This window comes from Chiloscyllium plagiosum, unplaced genomic scaffold (genome assembly GCF_037043375.1).
Source record: "Chiloscyllium plagiosum isolate Xiang-an unplaced genomic scaffold, Cpla_swu_hap1 HiC_scaffold_24, whole genome shotgun sequence".
NCBI lineage: Eukaryota > Metazoa > Chordata > Chondrichthyes > Orectolobiformes > Hemiscylliidae > Chiloscyllium > Chiloscyllium plagiosum.
This window is the reverse complement of record NW_028270162.1, coordinates 26,766,350-26,785,816: the sequence shown is the minus strand read 5'-3', so window position 1 is coordinate 26,785,816 and position 19,467 is coordinate 26,766,350. Positions and strand designations below refer to the sequence as shown.

Below are 19,467 nucleotides of genomic sequence, written 5' to 3'. Positions count from 1 at the left end.
TTCTACACCCTTGTTTCGCATATAATTGCAATTCAGTCCATGTCTGCTGAGCCAAACCAGTAATCCAGTTTAACCTTAGGTTTCACTTAATTTTTGGTTTGTATATCTATAGGTTATAAGCACTTCAAAGTGTGCATCAAAGAATTTGTAAATGAGGTTTCTACCATCCTTTTGGAATGATTTTCAAATGCCTCATCAATTCTCCGTTTGCTTCAGCTCCCCTTGTATTCTTTTTCTAATCTATGTCTTGGCCTTGATTGTAAGTGCTAAGTCCTTCCAATCTACTCTGTAATTCCCATTACAAATTTGAATTAAATCACCCTTCAGCCTCCAGGTTTTTGTTTTGAAAGCATGTGTTTCTGGTCTGTCCGATCTTTCCTGTATGTTTAGATATCTTTTCCATCTAGTGACCTACTAAAGGTTGGCTGTGTCCTTTCGCTCATGCAGTGACCAAGGATGCATGCAGTGCCCTAGGATGCATGCAGTGCCCTAGTTGTGCACTGATTGCATACAGTTTAATATAATCTCCATTATGTTACAGTCGATCTTGACCTACCTTTTGAGTCTGTGAAAATAGGCATTTCTGTTTTTCCTTAATTTATTCATTTTACGTAGGTGTTGGCTGGTTAGGCCAGCATTTATTACCTAGGGTGGTGGTGAGCTGTTGCCTTGACTACTACAGCCCTCAAGCTGCAGGGAAAATCAATTCCTGGAAGGCAGTTGTCGATTTTGATGCAGTGATAGTAAAGGAATGGATGTAGGTTTGCTTGCTGAGCTGGAAGGTTCATTTGTTACCCTACTAGGTTATATCTTCAGTGGACCTCAGGCAAAGCAATGTTGAAAAGTCTTGCTTTCTATTTATGTTTGGGTTTATTTGGGCTGGTGATGTCATTTCCTGTGGTGAAGTCACTTCCTGCTCCTTTTCTCAGGGGGTGGTAGATGCGGTCTAACTCTGCTTGTTGATAGAGGTCCGGTTGAAATGCCATGATTCTAGGAATTCTCATGTGTGTCTTTGTTTGGCTTGTCCTAGGATGGATGTGATGTCTGTTAGATTTTTATTATATCTTTTCCCTCTCGCCCTAAACCTATACCCTCTAGTTCTGGACACCACCACCACACACCTCTATAAGGTCATCCCTCGGCCCTCTCCCTTTACCTCACATATTCCAACTTGGCAACATCCTTCTAAATCTTTTTCGGAACCTTTTCAAGTCTCGGATAGTGGTCTGACCAATGAAGGAAAACATACCAATTGCTGCCTTCACTATCCTATCTACCTGCGATTCTACCTTCAAGAAGCAATGAACCTGCACTCCAAGCTCTTCGTTCAGCAACACTCCTGAGGTCCTTACCATTAAGTGTTGCCAAAATGCAACACCTCGCATTTATCTAAATTAAACTTCCTCTGCCACTCCTCGGCCCATCGGATCACAATCCCTTTGTACTCTGAGGTAACCTTGTTTGTTGTCTGCTACATCTCCAGTTGCAGGTGTCATCTAACTATACCGTCTCCGTTTACGTCCAAATCATTTATATAAAATGACGAAAAGTAGTGAAACCAGCACTGATCCTTGTGGTACTCTGGTCACAGGCCTCCAGTCTGAAAAGCAGCCTCCACCACCTTTCTGTCTTCTACCTTTCGGCCCGTTCTGTAACCAAATGGCTAGTTCTCTGTATTCCATGAGATCTAACCTTGCTAACCAGTGTCATGGGAACCTTGTCCAACACCTTACTGATGTCCATATAAAACATGTCCACAACTCTGCCCCCCTTAATCATCTTTGTTACTACTTCAAAAAACTCAATCAAGTTTGTAAGACATGATTTCCCACTCACTAAGCAATGTTGACTATCCCTAATCAGTCCGTGTCTTTCCAAATACGTTTAAATTCTGTCCCTCGTGATTCCCTTCAACAACGTGCCCACCACTGATGTCAGGTTGACCGGTCTATAATTCCCTGGCTTGTCCTTACCACCCTTCTTAAACAGCGGCACCACATTAGCCAACCTCCAGTCTTCCGGCACCTCACCTGTGACTATTGATTATACTAATACCTCAGCAAGGGGCTCAGCAATTGCTTCCCACAGAGTTCTAGGGTACAGCTGATCATGTCCTGGGGATTTATCCACCTTATGTGTTTCAAGACATCCAGCACTTCCTCCTCTGTAATATGGACGTTTTTCAAGGTGACACCATCTATTTCCCTACAGTCTATATCTTCCATATCCTTTTCCACAGTAAATACTGATGCAAAATGCTCATTTAGTATTTTTCCCCCATCTTCTGCAGCTCCACACACAGGCCGCCTTGCTGATCTTTGAGGGGCCCTATTCTCTCCCAAGCTACCCATTTGTCCTTAATGTACTTGTAAAAACCGTTTGGATTCTCCTTAACCCTATTTGCCAGAGCCTTCTCATGTCCCCTTTTTGCCCTCCTGATTTCCCTCTTAAGTATACTCTACTGCCTTATACTTGTCCAAGGATTTACTCGATCTAACCTGTCTATACCTGACAAATGGTTCCTCTTTACCAAATTCTCAATTTCTGTAGCCATCCAGCATTCCCTTCACCTATCTATTGATGATGAGATTGCTTATTGTCTTCTGTTGTATGCTGTTTCTGTTGTCTAGCATGCAAGTAGTTCTGTCTTGTTGTTTCTCTCGGTTGACATCTAATTTTTAGGTACACCTGTTAATGCTCCTGGCATGCCCTGTACACATTGAACAAATGAAGGTTGATTCCCCAGCTTGGAGTGAGGATGTTCCAGAGCGTGAAGTTATTGATGTTGATGGAATATCATTCTGGCTAGCAACCATGGTTTTCCAGATTTAAGTTGCTTACATGTGTTTGAAGTCTCGAGTGCAGTGGTGGAACCACAATGTAGGGTCTAGAATGTGGTGCTGGAAAAGCACAGCAAGTCAAGTAGTGTCCATTTGTAGGTAGCGGTGAAGGATGATGCAATGTATATGGAAGTTGGTGGGGTGGAAGGTGGGGACAATGTAGGGTCTCCACTCTGTGGAAGATTGCGTCTTTGTGTCTGGCAGTAATGCATCCTAATGTCATGATTAGCAAATCTGCAACAGGTGGATTGTTGAAGATGCAGTCAAGTCATTTTTCTTCCGACTGTTTTAGAATTTAGAATTCTAGCTCTCAATAGATGCCACTGCAACGCTTTGCGTTGGATGTTTGTCTACCACCAAGAATACTTTCTGTACTATTGTCAGCTGCTGCTATTTCTACGTTTTTCAGCATGGAAAGTGCTGTTTCATTAGCTCATGGGTATGGTAATCAGAAGGCTTTCTTGCACATTGTGAACTTCGTCACATGAGATTTCACTGACCCCAGTCTTGAGCATTACCAGAGCAACTCCCTTCCTGACTGAATACAGATTTACTGGTGGAACAAGCTATGTCTAGCGATGATGTTTAGGGTATCTTTCAGCCATCTTTCCATGAGTGACGGTCAAGTTATGATCTATCTGATTTTGTTCCTTTCTGAAACCTTCCAATCATTTTACACAGCTGTGGCTTGCTATGCCATTTAAGGGCTGTTAAAAGACAACCACGTTGTTCTAGATCTGGAGTCACATGTAAGGCACACCAGGTCACTATTTCAAGAAAGACATTTGATGAGTCTGATAGACATCAAAATCCATTGGCTACAAGGTCACTATTTTGACTAGCCTTTTTCAAGAGAATATTTATTGGTCCTGGTCCAGTTAAGGTCTGAATGGTCCTGTTTCTAGAAGCTGGTTCTAAAAGTCTTCCCTACTGAATCATTCCAGCATTTACCTGTGCTACTTGTGCCTGTATTATAGGCTGTGGCACCAGGAGCAATTGGGATTTCGATGCTTTCCTACCTTTGTAAAATGAGCATTAGCGGATCTCTTTTCTCTCCCTCTCCCTTCTCCTCTCGTTCCTCCCCCACCACAAATGATTGGTACATTTTTGTATCCATGTTCCCATCAAAATTCAACAGCGAGCCAGATCTTGACTCTGGCGACAGGTAGGCATCTGGCTATCCCTGCAGCCCCATAAACAGATTTGGTCCCTTTGTTATTGAATCCATTTCTAGAATTTGGTAGTTAGGTTGGGAAATCATGAAATCAAACCCAGTCTTCATTCATACATCTTCAGGTATTTGCTGGGCAGCATGATGGCTCACTGGTTAGCACTGCTGCGTCCATAGTGCCTCTGATTAATTCTACCCTCAGTAAGCTCTGTGTGGAGTTTGCATATTCTCCCCGTGTCTGTGTGGGTTTCCATCAGGTCCTCTGGCTTCCTCGCACAGTCCAAAGATGCGCAAGTTAGGTGAATTGGCAGTGCTAAATTCCCATGGCATCTCTGGATATGTGGGTGAGGTGGATTAGCCATGGGAAATGCAGGTTTACAGGGATAGAGTAGAGGAGTGAGTCTGAGTGGGATGCTCTTCCTAAGGTCTGTGTAGAGTCACTGAGCCGAATGGCCTGTTACCACACAGACCAGAGGCATAGCAGCAGAAATTAGGCTATTCAGCCCATCGAGTCTGCTCTGCCATTTCAATTATGGCTGATCGGTTTCTCAAATTGTGGTGTGCTGGAAAAGCACAGCAGGTCAGACAGCATCCGAGGTGCAGGAAAAATTGACGTTTCGGGCCAGAGCCCTTTATCAGGAATTGCTGATGAAGAGCTCTAGCCTGAAGCGTCGATTATTTTATTGTAGTTTATTTTAGTTTTATTCCTGCTCCTTGGATGCTGCCTGGCCTGCTGTGCTTTTCCAGCAATACACTCTCAATCTGATCTCCAGCATTCGCAGACGTCATTTTCCCCACCCTGATAAGTTCCTCAACCCCATTCTACCACTTTCTCCCTGTAATACTCGGTACTCCAAACCAACCATCTTAGTCTTAAATATAATCATGATCTGGCCATAGATTCACGACTGACTGACTGACTGAAGAAGTTTCTCCTTGCCTGTTCTAAAAGGTTTTCCCTTACTCTTAAGGCCAAGCCCTTTGGTGCCTTGTATGTTAAGCTCTTTGTTCCTGGGACAATTCTCGTGAGCCTCCTCTAAACATGCTGCAGAGCCAGTATGTCCATGCTGAGATATGGGCCCCCAAGCTGCACAATACTCCAAATATGGCCTGACATTGTAGGTTTTCTATGGATGTATTAAATATCGTGCTCCTCTCGACAGCAACTTGATTTTGAGCCTCTCCCCTAAGCAGAATTGAATCAAATTAATTTCTTCTACCTAAATGTAATTAATCCTTGACTATATTTGTACAAGTATTTCTTCTATAACACAATGGTTGTGTTCTTGTTCTTGTGTTCGTGCATTACAGAAAAATCACATTTGACAAACAGCACTTAGTGTTGGTAATGTAAGCACATTACAGCTGGCACACGTTTTAAAAGTTTGTGCCTTAGGAAGTCTCCCCACTTTGTCAGTTGTTACATGGAATTCATGTTATCGAAACATGTTGCAACAGAACAACCTGCACAAAAAATACCTATGATGTATTTTTCTGACCACTCTTTGCTCCAACTGTGCTCTCCATAGGCACTGTCACTTGTTGACTATCCTTTAGTGCAATTACCTTGTCCTGCATTTAGTTTTGCATTGTGACTGCTAATTCAATAACTAGTTTTGATATTGTACCATTTTAAGGTGGTAAGGCTGCATGTTTTGAGTGCTGAAATTGTTTATAAATCTGCAATGTAGAATTAGCCTGTGGCTTAAAACATTCAACCTCTTTAATTCTTGAAGCACAAAATTGGAGAACACTTACATCCTCAGTTCTTCATAAAATGACTGTTAATTTGATCTTGACTGATACTGTTCAAAAGAAATTCTCCCCTTGGATCACATGACCCCCGCCCCAATATGATGTGCAAGTGTTGAAAGAAAAAAATGACTTCTTGTAATTTAATCAGAATTGTAGAGCTTTTTGACCTCCTAGCATTTTAACATTTAAGGCAACAACATTTTCATGCACGCAACCATATTTGTGAACCAGTATGACTCTTTCACAGTACTTTAAGTGGTACCTTAATCTTGTCTAATTGTCTTTTCAGAGCACAAGACACGACGAAGCAGGATGACTATAGCCAACCAAGTACTGGATATGCCCAGTCCAGTTTGGGATACAGCCAAACAAATTATGGCTATCCTCAGATGAGTGTCCATGGTGGTTACCCTCTTCAACCTCCTAGTGCTCCTCCATCTTTTCCTCCTACAAGGTAATCTTTTTGAATGTCTTATGTAAGCATGGCAACTGGGCCCAGTCAGATTCTCTCTCTAAAGGTTTCAGCATTTTTTTTTTAAAGTTTTAGGATTCCTGGGTATATTCTACCTATAAGCTTATCTATTGAAGGAGAGATTGGGGTTGAACTGGCCTTTACTTCACTGGAGTTTAGAATTCTGTTTCACACAGAGCTTGACAGATTAGATGTGGCTTTCTCTGGTAGCAGCATCTAGAACGAGGGATCACTATCAGGATATATGGTAGGCCACTTTTGAGGTGGAAAAGTTTCTTCACTCAAAGGTATTGAACCTGTGGAACCTCCCCAGAAGGCTGTGAAAATTCACTGAATATGTTGGAGTGATTTTTTTTTTGGGGGGGTGGGGGAAGTTTTAATGACACCAAGGGGTATGAGTGACAATATGATCATTGAGATAATCCACTATCTCCGAATAGCAGAGCAGACTTGGAAGAGCTAAATGGTCTGTTCGTGCTCTTGGCTTACCGTTTCTGTTCTGTCCATGCTACTATCTTCGGTAGGTCATGTTATGCAGGCAGTGAGCAGGCAGACTTGTAAAGGAGGTGCCACATCCCTATGAAGCATTGCAAGACTGTGTGCTGCCTCTAATCTAACTGAGGTCTGCTTTGTCACTTGTTAGGTAACCTTGGGAACTAGAATACAAATTATTTTGCCAATTTCAGTTGTACAAAGAACTGTACTTTTCTGCTTTTTTTTTTTGATAAGTTGTGTTTGCTGCACAAGGGATGTTATTTGACCCATTCATTTTGTACCAGCTCTTGGGCCTAGTTTTCTAGCTTTTACCCATATTCATGAATATCATCCAGCTTTTGAAGTTTCTCGTAGAATGTGATTCCACATTAGGGAAGCATTCCAGATTTAAGTAATCCTATAATGCAATATCCTGTTTCCCCTCTAGTTCACTTTATTTTAAATTTATGAACTCCAGATACTGATCCATTTACTAAGGTTTTTTTAATTAGTTACAGTAGCACTACTCAACCAACTGGCTATGATCAGAGTACCTACAGCCAACAGCCAAGTTATGGACAACAGGGAAGCAGTTATGCACCACCACCACCACCAACTGGAAGCTACACCCAGCAGCAACCACCTTCTGGATTTGGTCAGCAATCTAGCTATGGACAGCAGACTGATTACAGCCAACAAAGCCAGTACAGTAAGTGGAAGTATTTTGTCTCTCTATCACTTAGTGGTGACTATATCCTATCTCCAGCCTTAATGTTTTATAATGCCTTGTTAAGTTAGACCAGTTGTCTAATCCAGTCAATGGGAAAGGAAGCCAGTGCAAGACAGGCTATCATTCAGTAAACTTGGAAGGGGTACCTCCCATTTGAAGAAATGGGTTAATCATGTTTTCTCACTTGTGGTTGAAATACTCATAGATATTCTGTTCTCTTTTCTGTATAATCAAGCTCTCCTCTAGTAGCATTTTTACTGGTATTATTGCATATTACAAAGTAAAGTACATTCACAATGTCTTGCAACAAAGCAAGTAAATATCAATTGTTTCAATGGGTCAATTTCTGTTAAATGAACTACTGAAATGTTTCCTAGGTACTTATAGGCAGGAGCAGCCATCCACTAATAGCATGAGTGGGTATGGACAAGACCAGAGTAGCTATGGAGCACCAACCAGTAGCTCTGACAACCGGAGCAGAAGTCGTGGGAGCTATGATCAAGGAAGTAGAGGAAGTAGTTACAGTAGAGGCGGTCGGAGTGGACGAGGTGCAATGGGGTAAGATGACCTCTTCCTTTTAGAGAGGTTTTAATGCAAAAAGTCACCCCAAAGCAACAATTACCTTATACTGGGCTGAAAGTGTGAATTTTTCTGAAGTACTTGACAAGGTCCTTCAGGTAGAACTGGCAAAGTTCCAGTTGTTTTGCAGTCATTGAGAGCCAGATGCTCCGGTTCTAAAGCTTGTTTTTTTAATTGAAAAGTAAATATCTGTACATGATATTTTTAAAAAAAATTAGTTGTCTACCTTAAAATTATTTTCAAATCTTTAAAAAGTAAAATGATTGCAATTTTCAGCCCTGGTTCTAATTTTCCAAAGGCAATGTCCAACCTCTGTGGAATAATTTGCCAGTGTGCTTATTCTAATTGCTACTCAAGTAGAAAATAAATGTCCAGGCAGAGTCATAGATGTACTCTTAATTTTGCTTTGTGACTGCTTTTAAATACTTCGTAAAATCAGCAGATTAATGGAATTTGCAGTTGGAAACTATTTAAAACTTGGTGAACCAATTGTCTGTTAATTAAATGAAATGATTAATTTTTAATGAAAATGCAGCAACACCTAACTCCACATAAATCAGACATTGCCTTTCTGGGTGAAACCTTTTAATCCTGAAACACGTGCTTTGAGTGTTTAAAAAAAAATCCAATTTCATAAAAGAATATGATTATCTTTTAAGGTGGATGAAAACTTGGGTGATTTTATGACACATTGAAATTTGGTGTTTTCAAACATTAATCTAGTTCCTGTTTTGAAAGTTGGCGGGTGGGGGGGAGGCTTGGTTCCTTCCATCTGGGTATTTTACTTAATTTGAGGAATGTGAATTAATTTTTTTTTTAAATGACAAAATTGTGGGGTACAAGTGTTACAAGCTTGTTAAATTGGTTGTTTGGAGCCTGGGTTTCATTTTGTAGTGTTTAATATGCATTTACTTGCAGTTTGCCAGTATAGGCTTTGCATTATGCATATGCCATTATTAATTACTTCAAAATATATGCAGCAATTTATAAAAGTTAGTTGACTTGTGGCTAATTTTGTTTGTCTCACTAGCAACCTCAATGTAGAAACTAGCTGGTTGCTGTGCTTCTATATAGGAGGATATGATAAAGGTTTCACTTCAACATTTGGAAGTTAACTTGACTTAAGTTAATAGGGTTTCCATTTGCCAGGAAGCTAATGTTTTTTAAAAATGTGTAGTGATGTGCTAAGTAATGTAAATGAATCACTGTAGCCCTAAATGCTCCTTTATGCTTTTTGCCTAAGAAAATATGGGCAATGGAAACCCTATAGTCTTTGCATTTTAAAAAACTCCATTGTATTTGTATATTAATCAACAAGGGAGCTGAAAGCATTATCGGGATATTCCTTGCAGTAATAGGCAGGGTCAGTGGAAAATAGAGTTCTTTTTACAGGTCTTTTTCTTAAAATTTGGACTTGCCAGTAAGGGGTTTGCACTAAAATTAACAATGTAAAAATATGCTTGAATTAGAGGCAGAGCATTGAGCAACCTCCTCAAATGGGTTTTTTAATTTTAATTGCTTAAAATGGTTGCCTATCAACTGAATTGCTATGACCAAACTTCTTCTATCGTCCTAAATGTCATTCTTGGTGCAGGATTGCTATTCTAATAGTAGTCTAGATTTTACTCCTCTGATGGTTTGTCTATGCCCTGTAAATTATGGTGTTGAGCCATATGGTCTTAATCCTTGGTTTATACCAAATTAGCCAATGTTATAAATGTTGCAACCAGCCTTGATTTTGCGAGGGCTCACAGGAAATATTGGCCAAGATTTTACTCCTGTTTGACTAGTGTCCCTTTTGGGATGGTGGTATAAGAATTGGGTAATGCACAATTAGCTTTCAACAATACTGTCAAATATTTAAGAATGACCACTTGGTTGATGCATCAGAAAGCTGCTGGCACCAATAGAACATTATCCCTTGATATGCCATTGCTCTTAGAAAGGGAAGTGACCAGAGGGTAAAGGGTGTGCATGTTACTGCTTTTATTGAAAAAAATTAAAGATTTTTTTCTTTGGATAGTGATACCCAGGTTACACATAATGCACATCTATGGGTATGCATACTCTAATTCCACTGACCCTGGCAACTGGATGTTACTTGTATTATACTAGTGACCACTTAAGAGATGTTCGAGTGATTCCTGGCATCCTTGTAGATGCAGTTTTGGCACTTGAGTGGATTGGGCAACAATTTCAAATCTGTTAGATTCATGCTGCCACGCACATTTGTATCCCAATTTTACTGCTACCGTGATAACAATAAAAATTAAGAATCCAAAGTTGCCAATCCAGCATGATATATATTTGAAAAAAATGAAGGTAAGTATGTTGTTTCTCCAGAGGTACAAAAACTTAATGCACTGCCATTTTAAATCTGAAGTTGCCTGTCATCCCACATTTCTGTGCGTTATAATGAAAACGCATAAATGGCTCAGTCTTTGTGGTACCCTTCCAAACAGGGCAGTTTGGTGTAATATATTTTAACCACTGGTTCTGTTAAAGAAAATTTAAATGCTCATCTGATGGGCATGTGGAAAATGACTTAGTTTCCCACATTGGTAACATTTATTAATGACTAAATGCCCTGCAAGTATCTAAAGGATACCTATATGAAATGTTGATGTATTGATATTTAAATGTAAATGTGACTTATTGGGCTATATTTAAAAACCACTTGTGGGTAAATGTATACATGGTGAGTGGCTGAGCTGCACACAATATGCTAACCCAAAAGTCTTATCAGTGGTTGGTGCTGAGTTAACTGGTTTCAAACAGTGTAACAATGCGGCACTAAAAATTGCTCCATCTCCTTGGGCTAGGGAAATGTATCAGCCAGAGATTGTGCTCTTGCTGGAGAGCATGAATGTCAGTTGTGGAGCAGAACCAGCTCTGCTATACTGCCCTTCTGTGGTTGTGCAGCTTGTCAGCTTTTGCTCTCTTTTAATCACAACATAATTTGGTTACTTCAGTGAGGTAATATGGTTTCCAGCACCTGCGGGTTTGTATCCCAACATGAGCCTCTGGCTTTTAAAATATAATATTGAACATGAAAGAAATGAAATTCTTTTTGTTCTCTATTCATAAATCATGTATGTTATTTGAGCAGGTTTGTTGCTCTGAAAAATGAGTATAGCTAGAGTAAAATGTGGTGGCGCAAATGACGGATTTGCAAAATTTTCTCAACATTGGTCAGATGTATTAAATATCCATTTTTAAGGGTCTCTGGTATCTACTCCAAGTCCATACATCCTTATATTCTTGAATTGTTGGATGCATGTTTAGTCAATGTACAATGACCTATTTCTAAAACTTTTGATTTAAAAAAAAAAGAATTCTTGAACCAAATACAGTTGTGTGGTTAGTATTTCTCTCTGAACCATGCACAAGTGTGGGTGGAAGACACAATTAGTTTCAAGGGTGGTTGGGTCAGAGGAGTTGGTCTAGATGTTGGAAATTGAGTTTGTTGACCATCCGTCCATTTGTTCCCTAGATTGTGTGAAAACTCTTGCACTGGGGCACCAGTCTTAAAAATCGTTATAGTTTGGGAGACAACAGCTATATTTCTCCTACACTGTTATTGTAAATTGGGATTCCACGACACTGTGCCAATGTTGGTCAAAGCGAAAGCATATTCATACTCTAAAGTTGTATTATGAGCAGATACTGTGGTTTTTAATGTTTCCCTAAGAAATAACCTTATAAAAGTATTGACCTGTGTTTCAGCTTTGGTGTAGATTCTTTTCTCCTCCTCCCAAAAAACAGGATAATTTCCCAAACATGCTGTCCTCTCCTACCTGAACCTTTTTTTATAGGAGTAGATTTAAACTTATGTTTTTTTTTTAAAAGTTATGGGTAACAGTATAATAAAACTGTTTAACCTGAGAAATGAGTGCATTATTGGTAGGTTATTTTTTAAATGCCTAAATAAAAGCAATGGGTAAGGAAATAAATTTGAGGATGAAGGAAAGGACACATATAATCGATCAGGATAAAATATAAATATTCAGAATGTTTTAAAGTTTGGGTTGGTTGGCAGTTTTTTTTTTCTTTTGGGAGAAGGGCTGTAGTGGGTGCAGCTAAAATTCCCATTGAGCAGTTAACCATTTTACACAACTTGTTACAAGTTTGTTCTTCTGTGGAAGAATTTAACTATAAATACAGAGCCTAAGCAGTACGATACTGCTTTCACTCCCTTGTCTGCAGGTAAGTATTAGAATGTAGTTTTAATAATGCCAATACAGTTTTTTAAATGCTTGAATATGGAAACTATGTTAACATGCTTTGTCGCATTTATATGCTACAGGTTACAAAGTGAGAGCCTTGTTTACACTTCAATACTTTAAACTATTTTGACTGAGCCGGCAGCATATTGAAAAATGGGACTAGACACGTTTTCTACATATGTATGGACAAAAAAATATGTATGGTGTATGCAAGTGGAGTAATACATAAAAGCATGGTATTGTACACTTGTAATGTAAACATGGTATTTATTATACAGTAATATGTAATTTAATTGGAAGTTAAAGAGTAATGTAAAAATTAGTTTAATGGTTTCTTAACAGTTCTGTTATAAAACTGCATGCACCAACTATAGTTGTTCAGAACCCTGTTACTGGCAAGTCAAACAGTGAAGGTGTATATGGTTTTGGAGGGTGTACGAAAGCTTTAGGAGAACTACTGTGAAGAAAGGCAAACTCGCAGATGAAAACTGGTGAAACTTCAGAGGCCTTAGCCAGTGCTTTAAAAGAGGCACGAGTTTCATCATCATTGAGCCTTAGGCTCAAGAGGTACTGGCTTAAGGGAATACTTCATTTCTTCATATTTGTCCCTGCAGCGGTGTCGACCGGGGTGGCTTCAGTAAGCCTGGTGGTAAGTTCTTAGCATTAACATGGTTAGTCAATACATTTTTGTGTTTTGAAGTTTGTGATTTGGGGGAAAAACTTTTGCGTAGTAAAATTTCCTTGTATACAAAATTCAACACATACGTGTGTGTGTGTGTGTATATATACTGGAGTCGCCTGCCGGCATTAAAATGGGTTTGCGTTAAAATGGGTTTCATTTTGCCTGATACTATGGTGAAAATGGATGTATAAAGTGAATAATCACTTGAGTGATGGGCGTGCATTAAAATGGGTTTGAGATTACCTAAAGTGGTGAATAGAAAATGTAAAATGAGTAAACACTTTTAAGTGTGAGGGCTTGCATTAAAATGGGTTTTGAATTACCTGGTGCTGGTAATTTAATAAAAGTCAATGACCACTTGTCAGAAGTGGTATAAAGTACCAAATGGTTTATTTTAAACATTTTAAATGGGGATGTTTTAGTTTGAGTAATACCATTTTTAATTTTAAATTCCACTGGAGAATATTTCACATCATGGTCTTGCATTTGCAGTTCATCTCTGTTGAATGAATAACCAAAAGGTGCTGGAATTTTAGATCTAGATGTTTTTAAAGGTATTGGGTTAGTGGAATGCAAAATAATGTTGTTCCTGCTTTCTTTCCTTCTCATCCAGTAACAGCTGTAGAAGAAACTCCGGAGCCTGAACCAGGTAATTGCTTATTAAAATGTATCACCCGTTTATAAATAGTTATCTATTTCTTATCGGGTTTTATTTAGATTAGATTACTCGGTGTGGAAACAGGCCCTTTGGCCCAACAAGTTCACACCGACCCCCGAAGCGCACCCACCCAGACCCATTCCCCTACATTTGCACCTAACACTACGGGCAATTTAGCATGGCCAATTCACCTAACCTGCACATTTTTGGACTGTGGGAGGAAACCGGAGCACCCGGAGGAAACCCACACAGACACTGGGAGAATGTGCCAACTCCACACAGTCAGTCGCCTGAGGCGGGAATTGAACCCCAGTCTCTGGTGCTGTGAGGCAGCAGTGCTAACCGCCGTGCCGCCCATAAATGTTACGCTTTGTGCTTCAGTTTTATGCAATAGTTTAGAAAGTGGTTGCAAGTAACACTAAACGCACAAAAACATTTTTGAGTGGGGCAGGGTTCATGTTTAATGATTTCCTTGTTTGTGTATAGATTTATACAGTGCTTTCATTTGGGTGAATCACAGCATCCATACTATAGAATTCATTAACTAGTTGCCAATTATCAGTCCAATTCAAAACCTAATTTCATGCTTTCCCATCTTGTAGGTTAACATAATTTGATCAGTCAAAAAATACATTTCGTGTAGTTTCACAGCAGTTAATCTTTGCTAATTGTTTTAAGCTGGTGTAAAAGGAATAATCGAGGAGAGATGCAGCTGATTAAACCACTTTGTTTTAAACAAACAACAGAATATCATAGAATCCCTACAGTGTGGAAACAGGCCCTTCGGCCCAACAAGTCCACGCTGACCCGTTCCCCTACCCTGTTAACCTATATTTAAAGCACCTAACCTTGAACGCTGCAATTTAGCATGGCCAATTTACATAACTGCGCATCTTTAAATTGTGGGAGGAATCCGGAGCACCTGGAGGAAATTCCACACAGACACTTGCCTGAAGCTGGAATCGAATTCAGGTCCCTGGCGCTGTGAGGCAGCAGTGCTCGCCACTGTGCCACCACAAATATATTTACAAGTTTACAGAATGAAGCACAAACAAGAGGACAGAATAACTTAACCTATCTGAAAAGCCAACAGAGAATCCCACCTTGTCCCCATTACTTGCAACAATTCCCCGTAGACACCTTGGCACAAATAAAATCAAAAGCAGGCTCTTATCGGAAAGAAGTCAGAGACCACCAGTCTTGACCTCCTGCTTTGGGTCCAGCAGCTTCAAAAACACTACTGCTTGCTAAGTAAACCAATCCAGAGAAAAGCTGCGCTTTGGGGATTAACTAAAGATGACAAAAAGGAGCAGCTTCACCAACAAAGACTCCCCACAAAGTACCATTGATAGGTAAATAAACACAATTGCAGATGCAAAGAATATGAAACAAAAGTAGTGCTGGAGAAACAGATTTGGCAGCATCTGTACAGAAGATGAGTTAATGTTTCGAGTCTTGTGACTCTTCAAAGGGATCACTGAAGTTGAAACATTAACTCTTCTCTCTTCAGATACTGTCAGACCAATCTCGGTAATTTTCCTGAATGTTCCTGCCCTTTAGCTGCTAGCATAGCTACCTGCAAAGTTTTTTTTTATAAACATTTTTTAGGATTGGATTTTATCATTTATATAAATTCTGCATCCTCCTGAATTTGTGTAAGAAGGCTGTAATTGGAAGACCCGTATTTTGTCTTTGATTTGACTTTGGGTTTCAGATAAACAAATAGACAGTTAGTTACAGCAGTTTACCTATATAACTATAATGCTGAGGAAAAGAACTTGTCTGCAGTTGAAGATATCTCAGTGCACACTTCAAAAGCTTTTTATGACCTCATTAATCAGTAGTTCACTGGATTTTTGTTTTATTGGCTTATTTACTGGCTTGACTGTCTTTAACTGTCAGTCACTTGCTTATCCTGTACACTTGTTTGTTGGAGTTGGATTTAATATGAATGTGTTTCTGGAAGAACCAATAGCTTAGGTGTTTTTGTCCTTGCATAACTTGCATTAGCCAGCAATATTTAGTATGTAATTTTTTTTAACAAGGCTTGTCAAATGTGTTAAGAACCTTGCTTCCTTCTCTATCATTGGTTCAGTCCTTAATTTTAAGTCTTGTAATGTTAACTGTAAATAAAACATCAAATGCACCAAAGGTCTTTTGCCTCCATCCTGCATTGTTTTAGGGAGGTTCCTACAGTACATCCACATTGAACATTTTCACTTTGTGATACAATTAATTTGCATGCACAGTGACATCCTTATTGGTAACTTGTGTGGTTCAAAAGTTTGTATACAATGACCCTTTCCTCCATGTTCATGGTAACTTGAATCACCACAACAATATATTAACACCTTGAGAAAAGTTCTCAAGTTGAACTTGTGTGATGGGTACTGGAGTTAAGACAAAAACATTTAACTGTCCTCTACTTGTTTTGCAGTAGCAGCTGCTGAACCACCACCACCACCACCGGCTCCGGCTCCAGTTCTGACTCCAACCCCAACCCCAACTCCGACTCCAGCCCCACAGGAAGATGTGGAAAATGATACTATATATGTGCAAGGCTTGGGTGAAAATATAACTCCAGAAAGGCTTCTGGATTTCTTCAAGCAAACTGGTGCTATAAAGGTTTGTTTTGGCGTATACTGTCAACTGATGCTGCATTTTTTGGAATTTCTTTGCTGTTAATTTTGCACCTGTATGTCTTTAGATCAACAAGCGAACTGGGCAGCCTATGATCAACATCTACATTGATAAGGAAACTGGAAAACCTAAGGGTGAAGCCACTGTGTCCTATGATGATCCTCCTTCTGCGAAGGCTGCTCTAGAATGGTTTGATGGTAATTTTTTTTTTGGTTTTGTCATTCATACCAAAACACATTGCTCCCTGTTCTATCATTAATGGTAATTTATATTCCTTTTTCAGGCAAAGAGTTTGATACAAACCCAATCAAGGTTGCTATGGCAAGAAAGAAGCAGCAGCCACAGCCTCAACCACAACTGCAACAACCACCACCACCATTGCAATTTAATAATATGCGAAGTGGTGTCCCCCTCCGGGATGGAAGAGGTGGTGGACTCCCTGGTCGAGGTGGTGAGAATCTGCATTACAGACCAGGTAATACTGTTTGGCTTTGTATTTTATGTCTCAGTTTGCTTGTAGAGCATAGCTCCAATTGGATGAAGGAGGAATGAAACTAGGGACTTCTGTGTTAGATTTTTAGATTTTAGTGGCCTTCTGTAGCCGAGTGGGAGATTTGGTATCAGTTTCATATTTATCGTGTGCGTTCTTATACCATGATTGAGTTAAGTTTTCAGCATATTTTTTAAAAGCCTCCCACCTCAAAAGCTTAGGTGGCTGAAGCAGCTTTTGAAGGTTTCAGAATTTGCCAAACATGTTACTCTGCTGTAGTCCAGTTGAAGTTCAATATTGTGTATCCTTCCCCAGTGGTTGACACTTATTGTCCTGTTCTATACGCTTATGCTGGAATATTGTGGCACAAATCCAGACTTTTCCAACTCCATTCTTCTATAAAACATTTGCTAAATTTTCGGCTTTTTTGAGAATTTTTGGAATCCTCACACCTTCAAAAAAATCCTCTTATTGCCTTGTTCCAAGTCAGTTTACAATAATCTGGTTTGGTTCAGAGGGTGGGACTCCTGAAACTGTTAAATTTATAAACTGCTTCTTTCAAGGACTGGTCAATAAAACCTAGCCATAACTTAAGAACAAGTGAGATTTGGGGCAAAATTTAAAAATAGAGCCTCAAAGGTAATCTTTTTGGATTTCTAAGTATGCTGTTAGCTTGGATTAAAATTAGTGTTAAGTGCGTTGTTTGAAAAGGAATGTTGGAGCAATGGTTAATGCATGAAGCACTGGCACCAGCACTAAAGGAAGTGGATGCCATCCCATTGGGATGGTCATCACCACCTGAACCAAATTGGGAACAGTATTTGGGCAAGTTGAATATAACCAGGGTGGTAGAGGGTTTTAGACTACGTAATGGATAGTTTTGGAAGAAGTTACTGGCACCAATAAGGGAAACGATTAGTGTTGCAGCAAACAACAATGTACAAACCTGAATACCTTTTTTATAAAGTAAATCCATTCTCTGTTTAAATCGCATGATAGAGACTGAGACCTGAATATTTAATGTTGCAGGACAACTAAGGACCAGAAGGGGAGAAGGTAGTGGGGTCTGGTAACTAATTAATTCTGGTATGTTAGGAAAATGCTCTTAGAAACTATATGGGCTAGAGATGAGCTGATGAAGGCATGGCCATTGTGGGAGCAATGTCTTAGCATCGTCACACTAACCACACCATAGGATAGGATATTCAGTAAGAAATTGATTCTTTGTGAGAGGCATATTAGATTGATATAGATTTGACAGTGAGGTTGGCAAAGTACCCTGACCAATGAGCTTAGTGCTTGGGGAACCGTTTCTTAAAACGATATACTCTCGAGCCAATCGGAGATATGCAATTCAACAGAATTGAAAAATCACATTTACAGATGTTCCAGGTTGTAGTGATAATGATTTGAATTATGTATGAGTGTAAATCTAAGGTTAGTGTTTTTAAAGGTGAGGGCATCAACGTTGACATGGTTAATGTGAATAAATTAGTTTAAGGGATCAGTTAGGATTGCCATACAGGCACTTGTAAGGAAATATTTCAAAAGATGCAGCCAAGATAAAACCAGTGAGACACTAAGGAGAGGCCTCCTATCCATGGCATCTAAGGAACTGATACTGTGTGAAAGAGCACATTTACAATTTTGCAAAGATGGAGGATGACAAATCCTCAGATCCTGAAGCAATTCATCCTTTGATCTTAAGAAATGGTCAACCCAGTATGTGCGTTTGTTTAGGTTTCCCCAAATATATTGAATTTAGGAAAGGCTCCATCAGATTTGATGAATGCAGTATTGTATAGGAAAACATTAACTTGTCTGCCTTTTTGCATGGCAGAACAGAAAAGCAGTATTATTTAAATGGAGAGGTGGCAGAGCTTTGAAGTAACATTAGATCCTGGTTATACAAATTAATTGCAACAGTTTTAGCAAGTAATTAAGCCAAATGGAATGTTCTCATTTGAGAGACAACCGGAACAATGTATGTTTTGTAGTACATTGTGTTAGTGACACCACATCTGGATTGCTGTAGTTTTGGTCTCCTTTAAGAATTTAAAGCATATTTACTTGACTGATTCTTGAGACTGGTGTGTGTGTGCGTGTGTGTGTGCGGCGAGGAGGGTATCCCAAGGTGGGGTCTAGACCAACTGGGACCCGTTATGAAGAGCTAATGTTCTCATTTCTAAAATCCGTATGCTTTCTTGCATTGTGGCATCTTGAGGATTCTATAAAACGGATGGGTGCTGAAAGGAAGCGACTGGAATTGTGGTGCTGTTTAGAGTTCTCTATTTAAGATTGAGATGAGATGCTTTTTGAGGTTGAGCCTTCTCTCTGCTGGTAGAGGCAGGGTTGTTGAATATTCAAATGCATAGGTACATGGATTCTTGATTAGCTGGTGTGTTTTCCACCAGATGAACCATTATTTTACTGAATTGTAGTGTGTGTCTGAGGCCTACGCCACCAAATTCTTTGTGTTCAGCTGCTGGATATTCTGCTGCACCTGTTTTCTGTACAATGAATGGTACAATCTATACTCCTTGGTTTGGAGATGCTGGTGATAGACTGGGGTGTACAAAGTTACAAATCTCTCAATACCAGGTTATAGTCCAACAGGTTTAATTGGAAGTGCTAGCTTTTGGAGCATCACTCCTTCAGGTGGTTGTGGAGGGCACAATTGTAAGACACAGAATTTATAGCAAAAGGTTACAGTGTGATGCATCTGAAATTATACATTGAAAAACACCTTG

At 39.5% G+C, this 19,467-nt stretch overlaps 1 protein-coding gene across 2 annotated transcripts in view; it reads left to right on the top strand.

Annotated features, from left to right (window-relative positions):
- LOC122562406 (RNA-binding protein EWS-like) overlaps positions 1-19,467 on the top strand; it is a 33,103-nt gene that overhangs the window by 7,266 nt on the left and 6,370 nt on the right. For both annotated transcript variants that reach the window (XM_087999998.1, XM_087999996.1), the window contains 8 exons: positions 6,056-6,220; positions 7,225-7,421; positions 7,820-8,000; positions 12,862-12,896; positions 13,543-13,578; positions 16,025-16,212; positions 16,295-16,424; positions 16,511-16,702. In XM_087999998.1, coding sequence (XP_087856124.1) covers positions 6,056-6,220; positions 7,225-7,421; positions 7,820-8,000; positions 12,862-12,896; positions 13,543-13,578; positions 16,025-16,212; positions 16,295-16,424; positions 16,511-16,702 — 1,124 coding nt within the window. The remainder of the gene's footprint in view (positions 1-6,055; positions 6,221-7,224; positions 7,422-7,819; positions 8,001-12,861; positions 12,897-13,542; positions 13,579-16,024; positions 16,213-16,294; positions 16,425-16,510; positions 16,703-19,467) is intronic.